General features: G+C 38.1%; 1 protein-coding gene across 2 annotated transcripts; it reads left to right on the top strand.

Annotated features, from left to right (window-relative positions):
- The first annotated feature begins 287 nt into the window (after positions 1-287).
- Positions 288-18,321, top strand: LOC122056558 (putative glucose-6-phosphate 1-epimerase). Of its 2 annotated transcripts, XM_042618560.1 has the most exons (9): positions 288-618; positions 6,668-6,742; positions 15,370-15,426; positions 15,499-15,659; positions 15,778-15,912; positions 16,682-16,784; positions 16,855-16,954; positions 17,042-17,267; positions 18,033-18,321. In XM_042618560.1, the coding sequence occupies exons 1-8, from the start codon at positions 526-528 to the stop codon at positions 17,251-17,253; spliced, it is 936 nt and encodes a 311-aa protein (XP_042474494.1). In that variant the 5' UTR covers positions 288-525; the 3' UTR covers positions 17,254-17,267; positions 18,033-18,321. The 2 variants fall into 2 exon arrangements, with proteins under 2 accessions (XP_042474494.1, XP_042474495.1); XM_042618561.1 differs by lacking the exon at positions 15,778-15,912.
- The last annotated feature ends 4,630 nt before the right edge of the window (positions 18,322-22,951 follow it).

The following is a 22,951-nucleotide window of genomic DNA, read 5'->3' on the forward strand; positions in this document are numbered from 1 at the left end:
CAGAATATTAGTATATAAAATAATAAAGTTGCACTGTAGTTCAGCATATTAATATAATGTGATAGATTTGGTAATAATAAAAAACTTGATATATTCGAATTGCAGGATCTTCCTTTGTCCATAGGATATTACCATATAATGTATTGGTGAGTATATATATATTTTTTAATACTTTAGCGATCTGTACTAATGATTAAATGCGAACTGTAATTTAATTCCTCCGTATCAACCTATTTTAAGAATTATTCATTATTAAATGGCTAATTTGAATATTTGTCATCACCCACCCGTGAAAGAGGACGTACTGTGGACACATAATCACCTGCCTCTTCCCCTTCCTCTTCCCCTTCGTCTTCCCCATAACTGCCCTTTCAATTAATTCATCTCATCGTCGCTTTCCCAAAATCCTTCGCCAATCTTCTCTCCGTTTCGAAGGCTTGCGGTCGACTGAGTGCGACTGCGAGAGCGAAGCGAGCAGGTTGGAGGAGAAGGCGTCGGCTTCCGTCGGGTTATGGGATTAGGGCGATGGCGGAGGAGAAACCGCTGGTAGAGATCTCCAAAGGTCTGAACGGCCTTGAAAAGATCGTTCTCAGGCAGGTCCGTGGCAGTTCGACAGAGGTCTGATCGCTCTCTCTCTGGATCTCATCATTTTCTAAGCTGTTAAGTTCAATTTTTATGTTTGTTGATGATTGTAATGCGAAGATCGTCGACTGCGCATTATTATGTTGGGATTCATCTGGTTAGGGGTTTTGGATGCGATTTGCCTCTTCCGAGGATCTTTGTCCGTTGCTGTTTGCATCATTAGCGTGTCATTAGCGTTCGGATGAGGAGGTTTTAGTGGACTTCAAATTCATGGCATTTTGTTTTTCCAAATATTTTCTATTATCTTGATTGAATCGAGTAGATGAGTAGATATGGTTTGACTAGAAGTGCACAAGTATCTTGTTTGCTTGAATTTTATTTTTCATGTTACTGAACAAAAAAGGAAAAAAATCATGGCAGATTTTACAATTTGTGGTGAAAAAACTATTGCCTTCAATATATTATATTGGTAAACGATAGATGCTCTCTTTATAAAGGTGAAAACATGACGATAATGGTTGTTAACATAAACAGAAAAGATAGTAGATCATATTCTATCATGGCAAATTCAAAATATATTGAAGGCATATCGTGAAATTATCTGAGATGAATTCGAATCAAATCAGTTCAACCAGGTAGGTGGTTCAGAATGAAACCTATAAGAGTCTAAGAGTAATATCCTTCCCTCAATAATAAAGTTGGGAAATACGTACAGGATGTAACACAAGTTTGATCAATCACAACATGATAATTGCAAAAGTTTGCTTGGGAAATTTGGCATGCAAAACTTGAATTTATTTCAAACTATCTACTTTAAGTTGATTAGTTATTGCATTCCATTCATTTTTTTTTCTCTAGTACTTCATGAGTAACACTCGTTATTTGATGGTGATATTAATTGAAATTGGATACGCTGAATAGTGTCTTATGTGCAACATGCCATCTTAGTGATGCAGGAGAGAATCTAAAATTGAGGTTTTTTAAGTAGTTATCCGTTAATTAAGTTTAGTTTATTTTTTATATTTAATTTTGTCCTAAATCTTAGGAAGAGTCTTGATAGTTAATTTATTCTAAATCTTATGGAATAAGTCTAGTTGGTTATTTTACTGTTTAGATTTTTTTGAGGGGTTTGAGAGCTATATAAACCTATGCTTAGATGATGTTTGGGGACAAGTTATTTTGATATTAAATCAATTGGTTTCGCTTAAGTCACGTTACGACTACATCTCTTTTGTTCTTTATATCCCGCTCTTATTTTCTCAAAAAGGTTTTCTTTTAAAACCCATCTTGAGCTACTTCTTATTTCGTTATTTCTCTCTGGTTTCTTCTTAATCCCTCTATAACTTTACGCCCCAGAATAATCTATATTCTGCTCAGCGTAAGTTGATATCAGAGCTCATTAAGATCCAATGGCGGGTCGTCGTGGACGTGGTCATGATTGTGAAAGGTAGATTCCGGTTGAGGAAGCCTCACATTGTGGTCGTAGCACCCAAGACGAGATTCAGTATCTACAGAGACAAGTCACAAAGTTATCTCAACGTCTAGCGACACGAGAACGTAAATATCGTAAGTTCCTTAATTCCCCTTTTGAAAAATCTCTAATTTCAAATCGAGAAGAGTTGTCTAAGCACAAGTTTGGTTTCGAGAAATACGGGTTCAGCCACCCCACCACCTACAACTTCGAGAGAACACCAACTCTCAATGCCTCTACGACCCCCTTTCTCTTACGCTGGTGGAGACAACCATGAGGATGCGGACCTCGACAACATCGAGTACGCCCAGTCCTACTCTCTCGATCGTCCAATGGCAGGAGGCAGTGAAGACGATGACAAGATCGAATTATTCGGTAATCCAATTTACGACGAAAACGAGATCGAAGCACTAGGTGAACCAATATTTGATGATGAAGTTGACGAGGTACTCTATGGTGATGACCATGAGATTTTGGTCTTAGTTGAGGATGCAGTTTGTGCCGTATCGGAAGACAATGCGAAGAAAAGGGAGACTATTGATGTTGAAGACATTATTTTGAACTTGAGGACGAGTTCTTTTCAACCTAGGGCGTCTGATGCAGGAGCATCCAGTCACACAATCATTTCGTACCATCCAACATGGCTATGTTCCCCTTGGAGTTGTTACGAGAAGAAAATAAAGCTACCAACATTCCTTTTGAATCTAGAAGGACGATCGAGATTACTTGCAAGGAAGATGAGTTCGTGGTCTTCTAACGTGGTTGCACTCTATTCGGAGTCTGGACGAGATGGAATCCCTTCAGACTTGCTAACTAATAACTCTACACTATTTTCTATGTTCAGATTTTTGAATAAGATGAAGCACGAAGACATGGTAGATACTTTGCTTCCTTACAAAAACGATAAAATAGACCTAGACTTGGATCTACCAGATGAGGTGCAACAACTCCTATTCGACTTTGCTAATTTCATGGCTAAAGACCTTCCTCCGGGACTTTCCTCTAGGAGAGACATTCAACACCAGATTGACCTCGTTCTAGGGTCAAGCTTACCTAACCGGTCGACATACCGTGTTAGCCCTAAGGATGCTGAAAAACTACAACGACAAGTTGTGGAGCTATTGAGACAAGGTTATACTCGTGAGAGTATGAGCCCTTGTGTTGTCCCTTTCCTACTCGTGCCAAAGAAAGACGATTCGTGGTGCATGTGTATTGATAGTAGAGTCATTACCACATTCACGTTGAAGCATCAATTCAGGAGTTAATTGTGTTGTAAATGCTCTAAGCTGTCATTCATCCCTGCTTACTATCATGAGCATTAAGGTTGTCAGCTTTGGATCTTTCTTAGATATACAACACATTATCAGTGAATTGCATAACGAAGGACATTTTGACCGAGATAAGACATTAGCCCTCATCTCTTTCGATTTCTATTGGACCAAGCTAACCAGTGATGTAGCTCATTTCATGGACCGTTGCTTTGTTTGTCAGCAATCTAAGGGAACCCTCACCAATGCAGACTCTTTTCTAGTTGTGGTGGATCGATTTTCCAAGATGGCTCACTTTGTGGTATGCAAAAAAACCATGAATGTTGTTCGGATTGTCACCCTCTTCTTCAAAGAGATTGTGCGTTTACACTGTATTCCTCAAACTATTACTTCGGATCGTGATACTAAATTTGTCAGTCAATTTTGGAAGACTTTATGGGAAAAGCTAGGGACAAAGCTAAACTTCAGTGGCGCCTATTACCCTCAGACAGATGGTCAGACTGAAGTAGTGAAGCGGAGCTTAGGAAATCTTCTGAGATGTCTCACAGGAACCAAAGTAGAATTCGCATACAATAGATCAAAGAACAGGACGTTTGAGTCCTTTCGAAGTTGTTTATGGACGAAACCCATCTGGGGTACTGGATTTAGTCCCTATTTCGCGCCCTGGATAAACTAACCCCAAGGTTGAGGAGATGGCTGAGCATCTTCGAGTTATTCATGAGCAGGTTAAGCAAGCTATTCAAGGAAGCAACACCGAATACAAGATAAGGGCAGAACGACATTGACGTCAGGTTCTTTTGACATTAGTGATATGGTTTGGGCTGTATTAACTCATGATCGTTTCCTTGGTGAATACAACAAGCTCAAAGATCGAAAGATTGGACCTTGCGAGATACTAGAAAAGATTAATGGCAATGCCTGCTACGACTTCCTAACTATTTAAAAACTTCTGATGTTTTTAATGTAAAACACCTAAGTCATTGTGCTCTGGAGCCGAATACACCCACCCTAAACTCGAGGATGAGTTCTCTTCAACTCCAGGCAACTGATACAGGAGAGAATCCAAAATTGGGGTTTTTTTGAAGTAGTTATCCGTTAATTAAGTTTAGTTTATTTTTTATATTTAATTTTGTCCTAAATCTTAGGAACCAAGTCTTGATAGTTAATTTATTCTAAATCTTAGGGAATAAGTCTAGTTGGTTATTTTTCTGTTTAGATTTTTTTGAGGGTTTTGAAAGCTATATAAACTTATGCTTAGATGATGTTTGGGGACAAGTTATTTTGATATTGAATCAATTGGTTTCGCTTAAGCCACGTTATGACTACATCTCTTTTGTTCTTTATTTCCCGCTCTTATTTTCTCAAGAAGGTTTTTTTTAAAACCTATCTTGAGCTACTTCTTATTTTGTTATTTCTCTCTTGTTTCTTCTTAATCTCTATGTAACTTCACGCCCCAGAATAATCTATATTCTGCTCGGCGTCACTTAACTATATAAGTGCAATAAAATATGTGAAAACTAATTGATTCCCACAAATAACAGAGTCATGCTCTTGATTTGCTTCTTTGATTTGCTAGTTACAAGATGCAGGAGGAAATAGCAAAGTGATTTACCCAATACCTCAATGATTTGCTGGTCTACTGTGCACAATTATTGACCATTCTCATACAAGAGGACAGGCTCATTGAAACTATCACTTATGCTTATTGTACTTTGATCCATAGTGGGCAAAATTGGCCAGTATCGATATTAGATCATCTGAGTTGGATTGGTATTGACAATGACCAATTTGATTTCATGCCAATAGTGTTTTTTTTTGAGAAATCTGTACCTTTCAAAGAATTGAGAGAAGTAAAAAAAATAAATAAATAAAAATAGAGATTAAAAAAATTTTAGCTAGAAATTAGTTAGATCTCATTGGAATATTATTTTAAATCTATTGGAATTTCACCAAGTTGGGAGTGAGAATGAAGGAAATCACGTAAAAATTTTATCAATTGGGAAGACTTCAAAAATCTTGACCGATCTAGCCTTTCCTTTATTCTAGCTTGATTCTTTAGAGAACTCAGAAGGGAAGAAGAAAAACTCTTCATCTCCATCTTAAATTATTCAGCCTTGGCTGAATTCAAGATTCATCACGAGATCAAGATCACTCATTCACTTTGCTATCACTCATTAGACTTGATGCTTCATTCATCTTTCTCTTTCTGCCGGTTGATTGAGCAATGTTATTGTGGATCAAGAGAGAATGTAATAATCTTTTTTGATCAATAACAATAAAAAAATTCTCTTCAATTTAAAATCAATTTAAATACAAGTAGATAACCAACTAAACCCTATGATATTGAATATTAAATAATAATATTTCTATTAAAATGTATATCAACAATCAAGCGTTATCGAGTAATTTATACTAGAAATATTATTTTTTAATCATGTGTTATCAATTTATATCTTTTTATTATTTATATCAACAATCAAGTGTTATCAAATTTATATCTTTTTTTTATTATTTATTAATTATATAGCAATAAGATGACAATATAGTATGTAATATTAATGATAATTGGATATATATATATATATATATATATATATATATATATATATATATTTCCGCTGATGCTACTAATCCAATGCCACCAATGCTTCATATTTTATAAACATCCTATCCCAATTCTAATACTGATTTTTGCAACTATGCTTTAATCTAAAAAAAGACAGCCTGATGCAGCAAGCTCCCGTCAATACGAGGTCCTGGGAAAGGGTCTATTGTACACAACTTACCTTGCTTTGCAAGAGGTTGCTTCCGAGACTCGAACATGTAGGTCATATGACAACAATATCACCGTTGCATCAAGGCTCCCCTTTTACAACTATGCTTTAATTTACTTGAATTTTTTCATATTATTATTTATCAGGGAAGATTTTTCATTGATTCATGTAGGGACTATCCCAAAATGATTTCACCTAGATAAGAAGAATTCAAGAAATAACTAAGAAGCAACTTGAAGGCAAGAAGTTCTTGCACAAAGATGCATAGTGAAAAGAAATGACCTAGAATGGGTATCAAATATTTGTACTTAATGAAATTGTCCATGTTAGGAGAGTCAAAAGTTGTTGAATTGTAGATCATTTTCCTCCACCGCAGAGAGCTGGTTTGAAGATTGCAACAAACTCTTCATTTCTTTTGAATTATAATATGAAAACTTTAGAAGGCTTGATTTTTTAATGAAAACTTTGCAGTAATTATAAACTAAATCTATTGAAGGAGGTTCTTAACTTATTACACTTTTTCATGAAGGCATTTCCACTAAGTATAACAGTCTGCTACTGTCTATGTGCAGGTATATTTACATGGAGGTCATGTGACATCTTGGAAAAATGACCATGGTGAAGAGTTGCTTTTCCTCAGCAGTAAGGTACCCTAGTTGTTTGTGATTTCTAATCTGATTTTGATAATAAAATCATCATAAGTATATGATGATCAGCAGTAAGTTGCCCTGGTTGTTTGTGGCTTCTAATCTGATTTTGATAATTAAATTTGTCATAAGTTCACTGTGAATTGCCTTAATATGTACCACATTGGTGAAAATTGATTATCTTTAGCATGTTGTCTTAGATCAATGCGGTAAAATTTGGTGTGGCCACCCTGTATATAGGTATTCTGTTTCAACATATTTCAAATACAATCTCTTTTGCGTGTGTTCCACAAAACATGATTATATTGTTGAATTTACTAAATATTGTTTTTATTACTGTTTCCACTATAGTTATTCTCCTTGAATAGACATTTTGCTGATATTAAACTGTTATGTTTAATATGTACACTTGTGTAATGAAACCATTTGTCAAAGATGCTGACATAGTGAATTGCTTATTATTTGCACTGTTTCTGAATATTTGGTGCTTAAGGAGCAGGGTCTATTTCCATATCATTTCTCTTTTTTTTCTGGAAAATATTGTGGGTGATTTTTAAAAATTTATTTCACTATTGATATTGCCAAAAATTGAGCAGCCTCAACTTCAAGGAACAAATGGGAGCGAGGTTTGGAAATATCAAATCTAGGAAAGAGAGACCGCCTTTCTCATATGCTCTTCCTCCCTATTTAGAACATTCGCTTGGTCCCATGGCCCATCCTCTCGGAAGGATTGATCCCATGACCTATCCTCTTGGAAGGATTCAGTTACTCTGGCACCCCCACCTAGTTCGCGACATGATCCTATCTTTTGAGGACATTCTATCCCTATTCCCTTAGTATTAGAGACATTCTTTCTCGGCGATATGGTACAACAAATTCTTACTTAGCTTAGAGTGGGTTAGGCTTACCAAAGGTAGGGATTACCATGAGGGCTGATATCTAATAGGGGGCTATCCCTTAATAGGCTTTACTTAAGGTGGCCAGGCCCTAATCTATTGAGAGCCCTTTGGGCCAAGACCTCCAAAGACCTCATTAGCTGAGATCTTTTGAGGCCTTTGGGCTGAGATCCCTTTGGGTCGAGACTTTTCATATGCTCCAGGTTATCTATGCCCCTTGACATTCTTGGCCTACTACCCATGCCTTGCTCTCGGGATCACTAGTCTACCCTCTTTGATCGAGTCGACGAGTGATAGTTGAGCGAGACTCTAGTCAAATCGCGTTTAGGCGGGAGTTCTCAAGATAACTGTCTTTTTCTTTCCATCATGTTGTCTGTTATTACCAAATCTGCCGTTGATCACCTCTGTGACCTCAAGCCCATTAGACGGTTAGGGAACCATGCCCAAGTCGGTAATCATGCATGGTCGTTTAATAATGAACCCTATTAGACAGTGTCCTTTCTTTTCTTCTGAGGTATATGACCATGAGTTGGCTACCTTATACGCACCATTTCATTCTCGCTTCTTGCTTCCCTCCCTTCTCACCGCCGCCTCCATCAACTGTAAGTTCTCTTCCTTCCTTTTATTTTTAATAGCAATGTGCGACTAATATTGGCATGTCTTATAGATGCTTCTGGTTGAGTGAGAATTCTACCGATAGAGCTATTGGTCAGGACTGTGAAGTTGGTTTCTCTAGGTCGATGCATCTGCATTCGACCTCCTTAAGGAAATGACTGACATAATATACAAACTCTTGCACTGATCCTTTCTGGCTTCCTCGGAAGTGGCCAAGTATACTCAGACATTTGTCGAGACTTGGGTTGGCTAAGATAGGCAATGTGGCCAAGTACTTTGTCTTGGAAGGCTTGCTCACATCGATCATCCCCGTTACAACGGGCGACCGTTCTGATAATTTTAAAGAAAGGTATGCTTTAGTCTACCGGCCTTCTAATAATTTTAAAGAAATGTATGCTTCAGTTTACTGTGCAAGATATGAAACTTACCAAAGTTGTTATATGCTCTCCTAGCCTTTGTACTTCCCGGATGTTTTAAGGAGATTGTATCTGCTTGAGGGCTTGACCTTTCTTTGAATTCGCCTTACTTTTGTTACAACATAGCCCAAGAACTTCCCACACTTGACCCGAAAGTGCATTTAGCTGGGTTTAATTTGGGGTCATACTTTCGGGTTGTAGTGAATGTCTCTTCCATGTCTTGTATTAGGGAATCAACTTGAGCTTACTTCACTAAGATGTCATCCACATATACTTCTATATTTTGTTTTATCTGCTTGTTCCATCAACCTTTGACAGGTTGCGCCTGTATTCTTTCATCCGAAACGCATCATAGGTTCCCTCCGAGGCAAGGACAAATCCAGGAATTAGAAATGGACTGGGCTTTGAGTATGAAATACATCGAAGGTGGATTGTACTTTGAGTGTGAAAGGGGTGGGTTATCAAAATAAAATGAACAAAAATTGAAGGAACAAATTAATTCTCCTTAATGTTAAATATGTTAAATTATAAGCTATAAAATACCTATGTAATTTGTTTTGGGATTGCATTAGAGTCCAGGACAATCCTATCTTAGCTTACTCTCTGATTACATAGGTAATATACAATTTATTAGACATTGACAACTGTAACAAGTATAAGTTCTTTATCATATTTTGACATATTTATTCAATATATATGATTAATTTGACCAATTAAATCCATCTTAATTTTTTTTTTATATTCTCTTCTGAGTTGAGTTAAGATAATTAATATTTTTACCTATATTTCATGTTTATTAGAAAATTATTTTTGATAAATTTAATTGAGATTGTAAGGGGGCGTTTGGTTTAAGGGAATAGGAGTGGGGAATGGGAATGAGAATCATTGATTACCATTGTTAATGTTTGGATTATAGGAATAGGAATACAAATAAGGGAATGAATCCTTGAAATTGGGTAATAACTCATTCCCATGTACCTCCCCTTCAATGAGTCATTACCCTATTTCCATCAATCAAAATATTCCCTTATTCCAAAAATACCCTTAACCTAAAACTAAAATTTTCTCCCTTAATATCAAATATCAAAATTTATTTATTTATTTTTTCTTTCATATCACTTCTCTCTCCTTGTTCTCTCTCATCATTTTATCACACACTTTCTCTCTCCTATCACACTCTCTTTCCTCTTTTTTCTCATTACACTTTCTCTCTCATCATACTTTCTCTCTCCTCAATCTCTTCCATCACATTCTCTTCCTTCTTTTTTTCATCATACTTTCTCTCTCATCATACTTTCTCTCTCCTCAATGTCTCCCATCACACTTTTTTTTCTCATCACACTTTCGCTCTCATTACACTTTCTCTCGCCTCAATCTCTCTTGTCACACTCCCTCCTTTTTTTCCTCAACACACTTTCTCTCTCATCATACTTTCTCTCTTCTCAATATCCCCCATCACACTCATTGTTCGCTTTTTTTCTCATCAAACTTTCTCTCTCATCATACTTTCTCTCTCCTCAATCTCTCTCATCACACACTCTCTCTCTCCTCATTTTTCCTCATTACATGTTCTCTCTCTTCATCCTCTCCTATCATAATTTCTCTAACATCATATTTTATCTCACATCTTCTCTCATCATGCTCTCTTCTATTACACTCTCTTTTCTCATTTTCTCTCACCATACTTTCTCTCTCTTCATTCTTTTTCATCACACTTTCTCTCTCATCATACTTTCTCTCTCTTCATTCTTTTTCATCATACTTTCTCTCTCATCATTCTCTTTCATCATATTTTTCTCTCACATTCATCTTTCTCTTACATCTAATTTTTTTTCTCTTATTTTCCTTTAAGGGTAAAAAAGGAAATATTGATTTATTCCGATAGAAAGTATGCAACTAACCAAACATTATTTTTAAGAGTGATATCCATGTTCATACCCATTCCCATTCCACAATACAATGATTCTCATTCCGATTCACATTCCCATACTCATACCAAACGCCATGTTTGGATTATAGGAATAGGAATGCAAATAAGGGAATGAATCCTTGAAAGTGGGTAATAACTCATTCCCATGTACCTCCCCTTCAATGAGTCATTACCCTATTTTTATCAATCAAAATATTCCCTTATTCCAAAAATACCCTTGAGCTAAAACTAAAATTTTCTCCTTTAATATCAAATATCAAAATATATTTATTTATTTTTTCTTTCATATCACTTCTCTTCTTGTTCTGTCTCATCATATTTTCTCTCTCATCATTTTATCACACACTTTCTCTCTCCTATCACACTCTCTTTCTTTTTTTCTCATTACACTTTCTCTCTCATCATACTTTCTTTCTCCTCAATCTCTTCCATCGTACTCTCTTCCTTATTTTTTTCTCATCATATTTTCTCTCATCATACTTTCTTTCTCCTCAATCTCTCCCATCACACTCCCTTTTCTCTTTTTTTCTCATTACACTTTCGCTCTCATCACACTTTCTCTCTCCTCAATCTCTCTTGTCACACTCCCTCTTTTTTTCCTCAACACACTTTCTCTCTCATCATACTTTCTCCCTCATCATACTTTCTCTCTCATCACACTCAATGTTTTCTTTTTTTCATCACACTTTCTCTCTCATCATACTTTATCTCTCACCATACTTTCTCTCTCCTTAATCTCTCTCATCACACTCTCTCTCTTCATTTTTTCTCATTATATTTTCTCTCTCTTCATCCTCTCCCATCGTACTTTCTCTCACATCATATTTTCTCTCTCATCTTCTCTCATCATGCTCTCTCCTACCACACTCTCTTTTCTCATTTTCTCTCATCACACTTTCTCTCTCTTCATTCTTTCACATCACACTCTCTCTCTCTTCATTCTTTCTCGTCACACTTTCTCTCTCATCATCCTTTCTCTCTCATCATTCTCTTTCATCATATTTTTCTCTCACATTTATCTTTCTCTCACATCTAATTTTTTCTCTTATTTTTCTTTAAGGGTAAAAAAGGAAATTTTGATTTATTCCGATAGAAAATATACAACTAACCAAACATTACTTTTAAGAGTGATATCCATGCTCATACCCATTCCCATTCCACTATATAATGATTCCCATTCCGATTCCTATTCCTAACAAAAAACCAAACGCCCCCTAATATATGATTATCTCAAAAGATTAATTGATTTATATAATAACAAAATACAATTACAAAAAAGAAATATAAATCTTTTCCAATAACGAAAGTATTTTAAATTTAAAAGTATATATAATAATTACATAAGATACTTTGCAATATGCAACAAAAATAAAAATAATAATGCAAGAATAATTAATGCAAGATCTTTTATTTTTTTAGTAATCCAGGTATTCAGCTATTCGAATTGACTAATCCTGGAAGTGACCGGTCCGGCCCCACAAAAGTTTCCCATCGACCACCAGGGAATGCAAGATCTTTCAAGATCTTATGCATAATTGGCGCATGGGTAATGAACGCTAGTTTTTTTGGGCAAGTGATTTAATGATGCATGATTTTTTTAGGCTAGGTTGGAGCCAAGTATAGGCCCAATGTAGATCTGTCTCTACTTGAAGGTGATGAAGCTAACTTTGTCCTAGTTGACCTAGAAGGCACTAAGGGTTGGCCTTTTGAGTATAGAATTATTTATAGAAAGGACCACCACCGTAAAAGGAGTTGTTCATGTTCGTTGGAGGGGTTCCTCTCTCTAAGAAAGGGACAAATGGATCTAACGCATGGGCTTGACCTCATGTCTCATGAAGCAGAAGAGGGATGTTGCCACTGGTAGTAGCTCTGTCGGATCTGACTGTATTCGATTGAAAGCCTCCTTGAGGAGGAGGTTTACGGAGCTACAACATCCACGAATATACGTGTCGCCTCATAATTGACCACCGTGGGACTACCAATGCGTACTTGGGGCGACGAGATACCTTCCATGTCTTGAATCCCAGGATCGGCGTTTTCACGGGTTCCTATCGGGGGTGTTGACTCCAAAACTCTCCATCCAATGACATGCGCGCACCACAATCTGTTTGAATCTTCATCAATGGTTCCTCTCGAGATGATATTTATGACACCCCTATTAGGAAGGTTATCCTGATTTCTCGTCCCATCCCGATGAATCGAGGAGGGAGTGTCTTGTCGAGTTTGAGTCCTTTCTCTGCCTCGTCTAGCAGGTTGGCCATTAGGCCCCTTAGACCTGGCTTCTTGATGAACGACTTCCTTATGAGTCATGAGTGGTTAGATACGTGAGCTATTTCGAACCATCCGCCTTGTTTCCTCGCCCAGTTAGTGACACCCCCGTGTAATGTGCCCATATTCTCGGTGATATGAGCAGAAAGGCCGAGAGGAGGTGCATTATAGATCCCCAGTGAGACTAATGGATTTTCATAGCAACTTATGGTCCTCGAAAATTTGCATGACTTATTCTTTGGACACTTTCAGAGAGGGTGCATCACGCGAAGTGTCAGGGTTGTTTAGCTTTGATGGTTGGTTAAGATCCTCCTTTTCGATCCTACTTGTCTCCCATCTTAGCGACCTCAGCTCGCTTGCTCCGTCTGACTTCGTCCACGTTAATGTACCTTTTCTCTGCCCCAAGAGATCATCATAGTTGGGCGGGGATTTCCTTATTAGGGGCCTGAAGAAATCTCCATCACGCAAACGCTAGGAGAATGCGCTAATAAGGACATCAATCGTGGCAGATGACACCTCCAAGGCGGTTTGCATGAAACGATGAATATGCTCCCTCAAGGTCTTGTTCTTGTTGCTTGAAACTGAACTGATACCTCTTGCTACTAGCAAAATGTCGCTGAAAGGCGATATTGAAGTCTTTGACTGAACAAATAGCTCCCGACTTGAATCGATTGAACCACCTTTGAATAGGTCCAATCATGAAAATTCAACACTTCATTTGTATATTGGTGGAGGGCCGCATTTTTGAACGACACAAGTGGTCCTCCAAGTTTGTGGAACCATCATATTCATTGATTTGTAAAGGTTGAAATTTTTTTGATAGTTCATCAGCTAACATGTTGGCCGAGAAAGGGATATTCTTGTGTGTCGGGTCTGCCTCCACCCAAGACTCCGACTACTCCTACGAAGTTCGAATCTTGTAGCCATTCTCCCCCCCCTTCCCTTTTCGTCTCTTGCATATCTACGGATGCTAGTATTTGCTAGGAATGCTTTTCCAAGACCTCTTCCACTATTGCTAAGACTATATGGCCAATCTTCTCCGCCCTAAGCAGGAGCTTGACTGCTTTAGGGCCGGCAAGATGTTGTCTCTCGCTAGACAAAATCTCTGAATTTTCACGATTACCTCTCCCCGAATTCCCCATCTCAATGCCTCAGCCCACTGTTCCCATAGACAACATCAATTGACGTTGCCAAAAAATTGAGCAACCTCAACTTTAAGGAACACATGGGAGCGGGGTTTGGAAATATCAAATCTAGGAGAGAGAGACCTGTTTCTTGTATGCCCTTCCTCCCTATTTAGAACATTTGCTCGATCCCATCCTCTCGGAAGGATTCAGTTTCCTCGGGCATGCCCACCTAGTTGACGACATGATCCTATCCTTTGAGGATATGCTATCCCTATTCCCCTGGTATCAGAGACATATTCTCTCGGCGATATGGTACGATAAATTCTTACTTAGCTCAAAGTGGGATTAGCTTCTCAAAGGTAGGGATAACCACGTGAGCTGATATCTAATAGGAGGTCATCCCCTAATAGCAGCAAAAGGTGAAGCCCCTTCCAGGACGACCTCACACACTCTGGAAGGGGGTGTGGTCATCCCCTAAAACCTTTACATAAGGTGGTCAGACCCTCATCTACCTTTGGGCCAAGAACTCTCGAAATCTCACAAGACGAGACCTTTCGAGGCCAGTGGGCTAAGATCCCTTTGGGCCGATACTTATCATATGCTCCGAGTTATCTATGCCCCTTGACGTTCCTGGCATGCTGCCCATGCCCTGCTCTCGAGATCAACTATGATTATGCAAGTCACATAACTCTATTTCCCTTCATTTCCGTGGGTGGAAATGGAGGGTTGAAGGAAGAGATTGGGAAAATTTTCCCTAGCTGCTTCTACAATTGCTTTGGATACGAAAGTAGCATGCAGATAATTTGATTGGAAATCTCAATAAAAATATTACACTTTTTTTTAAAAAAAAAAACACTTAATTAATCATTTATATGTTTTAAACTATTGATTTTACAATTTAAATTTTCCCTCCCTTTTTTACTTCCGATCAATTACAAACTAGGAAAAACTTTCCCTATCTTTGTTTCCTTTCAATTTTTCCTTACCCTTTTCTCTCCCTTGCTATTTACTTGACCTCTAGGAATAAGTTTTGCTAATTATTTTTTAACATTATCATAGTAATCACTTACTAAAGAAAACAATAGGATCTATTTTCATTTCTACATGTAAGAATGGTTTTTATTTGCTTAACTACAGTGCTGCAAACAATGTTTCGTACTGAGATACCATTGCAGGTATTTGGTTGCTTTGTCCATCTGTTATTGCCTCCTTTATTAGGTTTTTTAATGCTACAATCAGTTGTACATCATTAGTCCTATTGCCTTTGTCAATTTTCTTTGGGTGAACATCAGAATCTAGTGTCATCTAATATATGCATGCATGTAGCATAGTTTTCATTTTCATTATGTCATGTACATTTCTCTGTTTTTCCCAGGCCATATTCAAGCCTCCAAAACCTATACGAGGGGGTATCCCAATCTGCTTTCCACAAGTATGACAAATTTGTTGTTCATTTTTTTCTCATTGATTAATTGATATACCACTTAATGCAAGTAAATTGCAGTTTGGAGGCCATGGAAATCTTGACCAACATGGGTTTGCAAGGAATAGAGTTTGGAGTATCGACACTGACCCTCCTCCCTTTCCTACAGCAAGTGCCAATAAAGCTTTTGTTGATTTAATACTTAAGCCAAGCGAAGAAGATCTAAAAATCTGGCCGCATAGGTAACCAGTCAATAAACGCCAATCTTTTATCGGTTTGAGCTGTAAGAATATATGTTTTTTCTTGGATAACTCTAAAGTTGTAAGCTTGATTTACATAGCTACAATATTTCTGTTGCAGCTTTGAATTTCGTCTAAGGATTACTCTTGGTCCTGGCGGAGATCTTATGCTGACATCACGCATTCGAAATACCGACACTAAACCATTTTCGTTTACATTTGCCTACCATACCTATTTTTCTGTTTCAGATATTAGGTATGTGATTCACTTCTGGAAATCACTTAGCTCTGTTAGAATTTATTTCTCTGATTGCTAACTAAATAAGCAAAGAGAGTTATCCTATGCTATTCTCATTCCTAAACACAAAGTTCACTTAATGTTCATGGTCAAGTTTCCTAACTATGTACCGATATAACAAGATAGTACATTCTAAGTTGCTCACTCGGATTACTCTTTGACACTATTAGGCTGTATTTCAGGGTTTAAGGAAATGTGACTAGGGAAATACTGCCCTTTGTGTTGTTCCTAGTTGTTTTCATGGCAGAAAATGGCCAAAACGAAAGGAACATAATGGGAACTAACTGACTTCTTATAGGCGTCATCAATAAAGTAGTCATTCTAAGTTTCTCACTTGGTCCTTCATAATGGTTCAAGGCGAAAACATCAGTAATTGTTATTCCTACTGCAGAAGCAGTGTAAGGAAATGTGACCAGGGAAAGGCTTCATAGGCTTTTTTTGCCTACATTTCCTCAGGCGAAAATGGCAAAGATGAAGGAATGTGCTGTGGAATTGTTCCACTGGCACTGGCCATACTACCCATGATTTTAACTAGATCCTCATTTTTTTTAATTGTAAAAGGTAATGAGTTTTTTCAAAATATATTTTTAAACAATTAATTCAAAAAAACATTTAAACATTCATCTTCCCTTTCTTCCCTTCTAAGGAATCATAAACAAGGAAAAGTCACTTCAATACTTGTTCATTGAGTATATATAATTTCTCTTGACTGCAAATTATGTCCCAGTGAAGTACGAGTTGAAGGACTGGAGACCCTCGACTATCTTGACAACTTAAAAGAGAAGGAGCGTTTTACCGAGCAAGGAGACGCGATCACTTTCGAATCAGAAGTAAGAACATAACAGTGGGCATGGCTTGGTTCATTTGTAAATGTTTTGATTCCAAAAGGCTCTCCAACAGGTTGACAAGATATATCTGAGTACACCAACCAAGATTGCAATTCTGGACCATGAAAAGAAACGGACTTTTGTGCTACGGAAAGATGGGCTTCCAGATGCAGGCAAGTTTCAGTGTCATTCTACAGTTTCAGTTGTACCAACGGATATCTACTGCTTGTCTTGATAATATTAGATCTGTTCCTTGTCAGTGGTATGGAATCCTTGGGAAAAGAAGGCCAAGTCCATGGTGGATTTTGGAGACGATGAATACAAGCATATGCTCTGTGTGGAAGCTGCAGCTGTGGAGAAAGCCATCACGCTGAAGTCTGGAGAGGAATGGAAAGGGAGGCTGGAGTTGTCAGCTGTTCCATCGAGCTATCGTAGCGGGCAACTGGATCCTCAAAGGGTGCTCCAAGGATGAAACTTCTCATCAAGGTAATCTCCTATTTCTCGATTCACATAGCTCGCCAAATGATTATTGCCAACTCTTCTAAATTAATAACCTCATGGTTGCAAACTATTCTCTCCCAACAATCTAGTCCTATCCTGTCACATCAAACCCCACAAGTTTCTTATGCAATTCTCCTTTGTTATGGCAAGAGCTATTATTTTCTCTCCCAAACACTCTTACATCTTGTGAGGCAAATTAATGTAGTTATAGCGTGGAGTAACCTCTTTTCCTTGATACCCACTTATCTCATCAACTCTCTCTACTCTTTTCATTTCCGCCAAATGAAACACAGGAAAAGAGCCTCTCGCAGATCCTCTTTTCATTTCCGCCAACTAAAACAGAAAAGGACCTCTAGTAGAGACCAACATAGGCAAGGCCATCCCTCTTAAACTCATACTAAAGATTTATAAATTGTTTAAAAAATATTTACTACTTCTTTAATATCTTACTCAAAGTGGAGAGACTCGGTGCAACAGTTTCATGTGATCTGGTGATCACTAGTTTAAGTCACGGAAATAACCTTTAACAATAGACAGGGAAAAGTTGCGTACAATAGATTTTTTCTCGAGATCCTACATTGGCAGGAGTTTCGTGTATTGGGTTGACTTTTTTTTAATAATCGGCCCTAAGGAAAATCCCCCAACTTTCGTCCACTCTCAGGGAAAAATTTCTACCTTATTATCAAACACTGCTAAAACTTATTTTTCATTCTAATTTACAAATTTAACGTTTGCAACTCATTTTATCAGGCACAGACCTCAATCTCTGCAATATTTGTGGATTGCAGGATCTCTTTTCTCATTCCAGGCTGAGCTTTGTTACTCTGTTTTCTTTTCTCAATTTTCTGTAGCTTCCATGGATACTGTTAAAGACCTATTCTGAAGCACAGAACAGAATACTCAAAAGCCAATGATACTTGTTTTTATTGGCTTTTGTTCATCATAAACATTAAGATTTCGAGAGACTTGTATTCTATTTGACTCGTGTCGTGATATTATATTTATTAGCAATTAATTTCGTGGACCTATGTTTATTCTACTGCATTCATTATTTTTATTCTTATTGGCTAATAAAGCGACCATGCAGGCCTTTATTTATAACTCAAGCATTGCTAATCAGGTTGCCACTCAGTTGAAACGGCATTCTCTTATGAACTTAATGCCCAATGGTATATGCTTTGTGAGCGTTGGCCTTCTTCAGCTACAAAAAATGCTCGTACCCCGTAACAAGCACCATGTTGATTGGCTGCAAAAGCATATGGAATGGGAGGTTTATAGCATGCGATTAAATCTTTGAATATAAATCATCTTTGAATATAAATCCTTCTCCCATTGTAGAGGTGGGGTTTATAGGTTTTTTTATAAATCGATATTAAAATTTTGGGACCAGATTTATTTTAAAAAAATAGTGAAGAGAAGATGGAGAGAGGATTTTAAAAAGGAGATTTTTAAAAGAGAAGTTTTAGGATAGCCGAGATTTTTTTAAAGGATTAAGGTTTTTAATTTTTAATGTGATAGTGATATGGTGGAGTATAAATTATTTCAAAAGGTTTATGACTACATATGGCCTTAAGTAAGTGACGATGTAGGGAAGCAATAGGTGCCATGTGGCAAGTGTGGGACTTGGTCAAAGCAGAACTACCTCAGTCCAATTTGAGAACGAGCTTGGGTTAGGTTCTCAGATCTCGGGGTGTGGTCGTGTAATTACAATCCGACCTGAATTGAGCACGAAGGGAGGGTGCTCCATCGGGTAGATGGATAAGTGGGAGAGTGAGTAGGACATTCTGAGGACATAGACGGATATGCGGGAAGTGCACAGTGAGGTCTTTTCTCACACTCTCAGTTTGATATAAAAGACTGCTTGTGTAGGTGGGCAGAAGAATTCGACACTTTTTCTCTACTATCCAACTACACAGTTCGTTTGAGATTTTGCTTCTTTTGTGCATCTCTGTGGTTGCAGTCTTCTTGCTTAGTCTTCTTGCTTGCCCGTCACAGCTGTGGAAAAACTCTCTACACGACCTCGGTGATTGTTATTCCATTGGTTTCGTCTGGGCCGAATGTATCCCTAGTCACCTTTCTTTTCCGCCCTGGATCAACAATTGATGGTCCTTGGTTTACACGATCAAAATGTGACCCGATTGACTGGCAACCTGATTAACTGCTAATATGATAAGAGCCGATCCGGTTCGATCTACTCATGATGACCTGTCCAGAGTACTTACGAAGTCGGCCCACATCTAATCTCAACCAAACCAGATCAGGTGATCTTTCAAAGGCCCTGCACCGTGTTGGAATTAATGAAATGTGAGAGTTGCTCCATACATAATATTGTGCAAAAAGGCGGGTCCCGCCGTCCAGCGGCCCCCTAGGCCTGGCCCCACAGGGATCCTAGGAGGAGGTAAATCAACGGTGAATGCTGGTCCGGGTAAAGCGTGGTGTCTCCAGAATTTAACACAGCCGACCCAGATTATTCATCCAGTGCGCGTCCGTGGACCTTCGATCCTACGACTCATTGTGCAAAGATGCCACGCCTTAACCAGTTGATCCAGCACGCGGGGGCTGCTCCATACATAATATGAAAAGATGGGGCAATATCCATGGTAGCGGAACCTAGTTTTTTTTTTTTTTTTAATTTTTTAATTGATACCAAATATCCAACTTACATAAATTAATCATAATTGTTATGATACACTACATAGTAACTCTTGAATGGAAATTGAAATGTCTTCTCGGATGGATTTAGTGGCTAGTGCATGAGGTGTTACCATAATAAGGTCTGGGGTTCGAATCTCGACAAAGTCTAGGTAAATGTCTCCCTTATGTGCTAGTCACTATTCCAAAAGCTAGTAGCCGTTCGTGATTTACCTCCTCCGTGTTGGACATAGTTAGTATTTGTATGTGATGTTGCAATAGATCATGAGATCAATTTCTAGCATGTGTGAAATGTATTACAAGTCACCTGATATCATGCAAAGGGTCATTATGTTAAATGAAATCCTTTGTGATTTATCTCCTTTCTAGATCGCATGGAGCATGTAGGATGCGGTCGTTGACTATTTTCGATGGGAAATATACTAGTATCCTCTTTTTCAAAAGAGAAAGAGGTTCATCTTTATAAAAGTTAGGAATGGTAACAAGTTTTTTGTTACTTTTCGAAAACTAAGTATGAAAGATGATTTAAGAAAGTATACGAATGCTGACAATAAGAATCTAGAGTCTGAGCGCAGTTGTCGGAACAGTAGGTCATCATGTCATCAGAGTTTTGGAGCGATGTAGACTTAGAGCACTTGGAAGAATTATTGTTTGAGCCTCGGAACGTGCCGTTCTTTTATAGGCCTTGATCGATCTATCGATATGCCTGATCGGTATATCGATCATCATAGAATTTTGATCCAGATCTTCAAGATCAATACAACGATCTAATGGATTGGTCTACCAATCCAACTTTGTGTTAGTTAGAGCTCTAGAGCCAATCATTTGATGATTGTATGGACTCATGTATATCATATTTAAATTAATAAAGGCATTGGTTTTTGGTTATTATGCTTATTTGTATTAGTGTCAGATAAAATAAGTATAGTAACGTCCTTGAGTAGAACGTTCATACCTATATCAATCGATTAGTTGAATCGATAGTGAGATGATATAGGGAACACTACTCTAAATCATTCCTAGTCGAGTATTAACATTCAGGGACAATGTTAATACAATAAGACTAGCATGTAGGTCAGCTCGATGACTTGATCTCACAAGTCATGGATATAGAGATATCAAGCCGACACATGGGTATGCATTAGAGAATGTATACTGAATGACCCGCCATGAGAAAGTATCATGGATCGTTATATGAGTGTCATATACTTTCTCATGTGGCTATTAGTATGATTATTAGTCCTTAGACCTGAAGTCACCATGGATCCCTACATAAGGAGTTATGTACTTTAGTTTCGTCAAACGTCACCCGTAACTGGGTGGACTATAAAGGCGATTACTGGGTATATAACAAATTATGCAGAGGGATGTGAGTGATGTAGATGGGATCTATCCCTCCTATATGACGGGAGAGACATCGATATTCTTGATAGAGTGAGACCACGAAGTGTATGACCATACCCAAATGAGTCAATATGAGATATTGAGCTCATTTGATTGAGTGAATCTACTCGGAGTTCAAGATTTAGATTGGTCAGAGGATGACACGGTCTATGCCTCACATTGATCAATCTAGATGTCTAGGATAGAAGGACACTTGTCACATATTGTGAGGAGTCACAATTAGTAGTCACAAGGTGATGTTGGATCTCAACATTTCTTGTAACTTGGGTAGCAATGATGTATTGCTAGATGCCGCTCATTGCTTATGTTTTTAAAGGAGTTTATAACATTGCCAACGTTACAAGAACCTATTGGGTCACACACAAAGAACATGTGCATGGAGATTAGGTTCATATGATGAACCAATAGGATTAGATTCATATGATGAATCAAAGATTGGATTCAAATTAGACTTATTGAGTTAGACTCAATTAGATTCAATTGTTGAATGAGTCTAATTTAATTTGATTCATGAGTCAATTTATATTAATGAATTGAGATTCATTAAATTAAAATTGACTTGAATCAAAGCTTGGATTTAACTCAACTAGGAAGAGCATTGGTCAAGTTTGACTTGACCAAATAGAGGTTGACACATCAAGTTTTGACTTGATGAATTGACACATCATGAGGATGACTCATCCTACATGGCATGCCACATCATCCCCTTATATAATGGTGTGCCACCTCATGGAGGTTACACACCATTAATCCTCTTAATGTGGCCGGCCACATTAATGTGGGGGTTACACATGTGGTGGCCGGCCACACTAAGTGAGGAGAGGGTTTCATTTGGTGGAAATTGAATGGTGTTCAATGCTTCTTCTTCCTTGGGTGCTTCTCCCTCTCTCTAGCTTGTTGATGGTCGTGGCTTCATGGTGGAGAAGAAGTGAGAGTTGATTCCAAGCAATTAGGTGGTGTGAAGGTCACAAAAGGAGAGTACCTAGAGGAGTGTGTGAGTTCCTTTTTCCCTTCTCTCCTTTCTCACCTTTTAGATCCAATCCGAGAGCCCTAGAAAGTGCTAGCACACTTGTGGGTTCTCCTCTCCATCTTTGAGTGGTAGAAGACCACTCCTTGTTCGTGTGGATACCGCTAGAGGACCGTTCGCTTGACGGTCTCGAGATCCGGCTACCTTTGGACGTTGCGGGATTACGAAGGGCACGCATCAAGGGTAAATGTTTTTCCCTCGTAGATCTAAGAGTCGATCGTGTTTTAAACTCGTACTCGTATTTTTCGAAAGTTTTACCTTGCACGAGATCCGTGGCTTGGGCGATTCGGGGTTTTCGCGGCCCGAAAAACCCAACAGTGGTATCAGATCCACGTGCAAGGCTTGTACGAGTTTGTTTTTATTTTTATGAAAAAATAAAACCCTTCTGTGATTTTCTGTAAAAATTAGTTTTTTATGATTTTATGGGTAATTTTTCCGTAGAAGCGAAGCACAAGTGTCTCGGCACTTGTAGGCTTCGGTTACCGGAAAGATCTTTCAAAACCGGCTTCGTTTCGTCCCAAATCCGTTTGGGACAGCGGGCTTGGGTGCCATTAAATTGCAAAGGAGCAACTCACGATGGTTAGAT

Source organism: Zingiber officinale, chromosome 3B (assembly GCF_018446385.1).
Source record: "Zingiber officinale cultivar Zhangliang chromosome 3B, Zo_v1.1, whole genome shotgun sequence".
NCBI classification, from domain to species: Eukaryota; Viridiplantae; Streptophyta; class Magnoliopsida; order Zingiberales; family Zingiberaceae; genus Zingiber; species Zingiber officinale.